Genomic DNA, 4,656 nt, shown 5'->3' with positions numbered 1-4,656 from the left:
TTTTTTGGTGCCAGGAATTGAACTCAGGACCTTGCACTTGTGAGGCAGACATGCTGCCACTGAGCTAAATCCCCCAGCTTAGCCCTCTCCTATGTGATAAGGGCACTGAAACCCAAAGGGGTTGGTCTACCTTGTCATAGAAAGTTATAGCAAACTTTAAATTAGCTTGAGAGATTCCCACAGGCACTAAACTAACCCTGTTCATTACGTTTACTGGGAAAAAGAGAGAGCCCTGAACATTGGAGAGAGGTATTTTCAATTAAAAAATAGTATTTTGACCAGTATTGTGCACCAGCTAGGAGAGTATCAGAGAGGGCAAACCGTGGTCTCTGTGGGAATCTTCCCACATACTCTCAGTCTGTCTCATGAACATGTACAGTTGGTATTAAGAGATTACTAAACAAAGAAAACAAACAGATCAGTCTTATCTCTCACCACTGATGAAAAAGGGACTGGGAGTTAATACCTACTAAGGGAATTGGTAGCATCGTCTTATGTGAAAAAGAACTACATGAATCTCATCTGCAGGTTAGAGTAGACTCCTTAGGGCAGTTTTACAAAAGGAAAAGTCAGTATCCTTATGCATAGAGACTGCTGACAGATGGGTATCCATGCCATGCCATAGGTTTGGTATTTTTTTTTGTTGTTGTTTGTCTGTTTGGTTTTTTTTGGTACTAGGGATCGAACTCGGGTCCTTGCACTTGCGAGGCAGACGACAGAACAACTGAGCTAAATCCCCTGCCCTAGGTTTGGTGTTTTGATAGGTTCCACACTCCACCACTGTACATGAGTCACTATTACCATACAGAGTGACACTTACAACCTGGAGCAGACTTGTGCCAGCCTGTGACTGAAGAGCTAGTGGAAGGCTTCAGCCCCAGCATTTTGGCCTCACAGAAGCATGGCAGTGAATGAGGAGCTTTGATGGCTGGAGTACCATAGCCTCCCCACTAGCTGGGAGCTGACTGCTCTCTAGAGCCCACATTCTCAGTGGCTCATTCAATGTAGTAGGTAAACATGAGGGATGGGTGGTATTTTGAGAAGCCTGTACACAAGGATATGGTAATTCACTGTTGTAGTAGGATAAGGATGTAGAATAAGTTTATCACTATAACCTTCCCTTCTACTTTAAAAGAAAACTTGAATTTGCAAGGATAGTGAATGATATTTTTACTGTATCTAGGTTATTTTAGCTTCGGGCTATTTTGCGGTATTCAGAGTCAAACTTACTGCAAAAAAACTAGAAGGGATTCATGATGGAGCCATACAAATCACAACTGACTATGAGGTAAGGATTTTGTGGGAAATTCATGTGAATGGGCTTTTTCTGAGTCCTATTTTTTGTTTTGTAAACTGATAAATGAAGAATTGCATATATTTATGGGGTTTTTATCTTTATAGAAGCAAAGAACTAAATTTACTCATAAAGTTACAGTTTACCAGTGTCATGCCTTAAAAACTTGAGTTTTGAGACTCCTTTAAAGAAAATCGGTGTGGATTAGCTTGTAGTTTTCTCATAAAACCCAAATCTTGTAACTAAAGAAACAACTTCAGAAAACTATGTTATCTTTTCTTTTGCTGAGACAAAATACCCCACAGCCAAAGTTAAATGAGGAAAGGTTTATTTTATCTCAGTTTGTAGATGTTTCAGTCCATAATCAGCTTATGGCAGAGGAGAAACAGTACATACCAGGGTAGAAAGAAAGCAGCAGCCCCCCTTTCCCTTTTATTCCATTCAGGCTATAAGCCTGTTGGTTGGTACTGCCCACACCTAGGATGGGCCTTCCCCTTTATCTACCCAGAACTATGATTGATTCAGTTATCACACCTTTTTTCCATATTGACACACCTTAGATCTAGTCACCTCCGAAAAGCCCCACCTGCAAGCCCATGGGACTTTCAGGGGACATCAGTGCATAAGCCATAACAATGTCCTAGCACCTCTGGAACTGTTCTGTTACAGATAGAATTGCACAGAGCCTGACTAAATTTCCCAAGCTCATTATCTGATTCTTCCTGCAGTCATAAATGTCTCCTGTGTAGAATCTCCAAAAAGGAGGACAACATGAGGATTCAGGTCTTTTACATTTATATTTACAAAAGATATTCTATGTCAAAAAAATTTTTAAAGGCTCTTTGGACTTTTTAAAGACTTTCGTGGGATTAATGTTACATTCAGTAAAATCTTGAATGGATATATTTCTGCCAGACCTAAATACATTTAGTATTTAAAGGCTCTTTGGGAAGTCAAACACTGCTAAATGCAACAGGTACTACCCTTGTCTTCCTGTTATGTGTTTTCAGCATACGCAACCCTCATGTGAAAGAAACCTAATTGCAAAATAAACATAATTGGCCATTTAATAATCAGTGATTTGTTGGGCATATATCAAATGAATTGCATCTGAAAGTAAGAAATTCATGCTTATATTCATCATAGAAATACATTTCAGAATTAAGACAAGCTTTTATTATATGGATGAAAATAAGAGTGATTCAATATCACTGCATCACTAATTTGTGATGCTATTGGGGTGTGAGTTGGATTCTAATTCCAGAATGATCAACTCATTTTTTTAAAGTTGGATTGATGTCTTTTTATAAACAACAGTAGAGAGCTGCATAACTAGATAATGCTGGATTTTTATATACATTGTTTTAGGAGTACAATTTAACTTTCCTCTTTAATCGCCTATAAAATTTTTGTGCTTTGAAAATTCAGTCTTCATTCCTTTTTTATTGTTTAGTCTTGTTAGCTATGTTTTCTGTGAATTACTGAAGTGACATTTGGAAATTTACTGTATTTTTTTATATTTTATGGAAAACATTGGCCAGATTAAATAGTATCCATGAGTAACTTTAATACAGATTTTCAGCTTATTATAATTGCTAGTAGAAGTCCCAAAATTAGTTTTATTTTTTAACCCCCCAAAACAACACAGTAATTGTCAAGATGGCTCACAGACTTGGAAACTGACTTCATTATGGTTTGCTTCCCTCTGCAGATCCTGACCATCCCTGTCAAGGCTGTGATTGCAGTGGGCTCACTGACCTGCTTCCCTAAACACATGGTTCTTCCTCCTTCCTTTCCAGTAAGACACTAAATAGACTTTTTCTTGCTAATTCTTTTCCTTTGCCTCTACCCCTTTGTTGCTAGAATTCAACAGTAATGTCTGTTAATCTTTAGTAATCGTTATACCAGATTCTTTAGAAGATGCAAAGAGGAATAAGAAATAGTCCTCTCCTTCAAAACTTTTCTATCTAGAGTGGGAAATGGACCTATGGTTCATAGATGCGTAGAAATCGCCTCCAAAGAAGGGTACCAAAAAGATATTGGGAAGGAAATGTCCATCTCATTATGAGGAGCATCTGAGCTGGCTTAGACTTTCTTCTGGCAGAGATAAATAAGGGATGATGAGGACTTGCATTTAGGGCAGGGAACAGCCTTATCCAAGGTGCGGGGGCACTGAAGTCTCAGGTGGGTTCAAGTGGAGTCCAGTAGTGAGTTATCCAGTTTGCAAGAATGGAAGGAAGTTTTAAAAGAAGGTGGAATGGTACATTGGAGTGATAGCATGAGGAAAATTCTGTACACTTAAATCCATGGGAACCTAAAGTTTGGAACAGAGGCTTAACATCATCAGAGCTGAGCTTTGAATACTGACATTGTGGTGGAAGGAAATACAGAACACAAGAGATATTCTCTGTCAAAAAAAAGTAGCTGTAGAATGTGTGGGGCCACCCCACAGACTGGAGCAATCTGTAGGAACTGGGCATGGACCCATAGGAGCTGTGGGCTGTGGCAGGGCCATGAGGCTGCTTCACAGGCCCCAGTCTTTGCTGATGTTTTCTCTATTGACTGCTCCTCCTCTCTTCTCCCTGCAAGGAACTATACCCCTTCAAGGTTCAGTTCCATCGACTTCTCTTTTCTTTTCTTTTCTTTTTTCCCCAAGTAAAAGTTTTTCTTTTAATTAAGACAAAACTAACACCAGTTACACTGAAAGGAAAGTACATTTACCTTAGACTACTGACAAAGAAAAATAGTTTTACAATTGAATACATATGTAGTTAAATAAAACAAGTCTCATAGAGTCTTGTTCCACAATTTATAGTTTAATTAGCAGCTTTTATTTTTATACACAAGTGAAAACTAGCGATAAGTTAAATGCTGTATAACCACCTTTAGTTAGCTAGAAAACATTAACTGTCCTTTCCTAATTCCTTTCCTGTATGTCATACTCAAAAACTAGATTTGTCCCAAAGCAGTTCTATTAATTAGGAGAAAGAGGTTTGGTTTCAGTTTTGTTTTTGTGTTGTTGTTTAGACACAATCTCACTATGTAGAGTTTAGACTGGCTTCAAACTCATAGTGATCTTTCTGCCTCAGCCCCCTAAGTGCTGGGATTACAGGTATGCACCACCATGTCCTACTGTGGGAAAGAGGTTTTTATGGTCCATTTGCTTTGTTGTTATTGTTCTTTACCTTTCTGCAAGAAGTTTTTGTTTCCCTCTCTAGAAATGAATGTCACTTGAATAACTTTAAATTAACGTAAAAGAGTTGACTTTTTCAATATGCTTTGTATGAGTTTATTTTCTTGAAAACCTGGAGTTTTAAAATAAAAAATTAATTCCTTCTATTTATTTATACACACACACACAC

General features: G+C 38.1%; 1 protein-coding gene across 2 annotated transcripts in view; it reads left to right on the top strand.

The window, feature by feature from the left end:
* Tmem131 (transmembrane protein 131) overlaps positions 1-4,656 on the top strand; it is a 179,820-nt gene that overhangs the window by 120,562 nt on the left and 54,602 nt on the right. For both annotated transcript variants that reach the window (XM_010638092.2, XM_010638091.2), the window contains exons 18-19: positions 1,184-1,288; positions 3,006-3,092. In XM_010638092.2, the coding sequence (XP_010636394.1) occupies positions 1,184-1,288; positions 3,006-3,092 (192 nt within the window). The remainder of the gene's footprint in view (positions 1-1,183; positions 1,289-3,005; positions 3,093-4,656) is intronic.

Source organism: Fukomys damarensis, unplaced genomic scaffold, assembly GCF_012274545.1.
Source record: "Fukomys damarensis isolate Sample0158 unplaced genomic scaffold, DMR_v1.0_HiC HiC_scaffold_9, whole genome shotgun sequence".
NCBI lineage: Eukaryota > Metazoa > Chordata > Mammalia > Rodentia > Bathyergidae > Fukomys > Fukomys damarensis.
The sequence above is the reverse complement of the archived record's forward strand: the minus strand, read 5'-3'. Positions and strand labels throughout refer to the sequence as shown.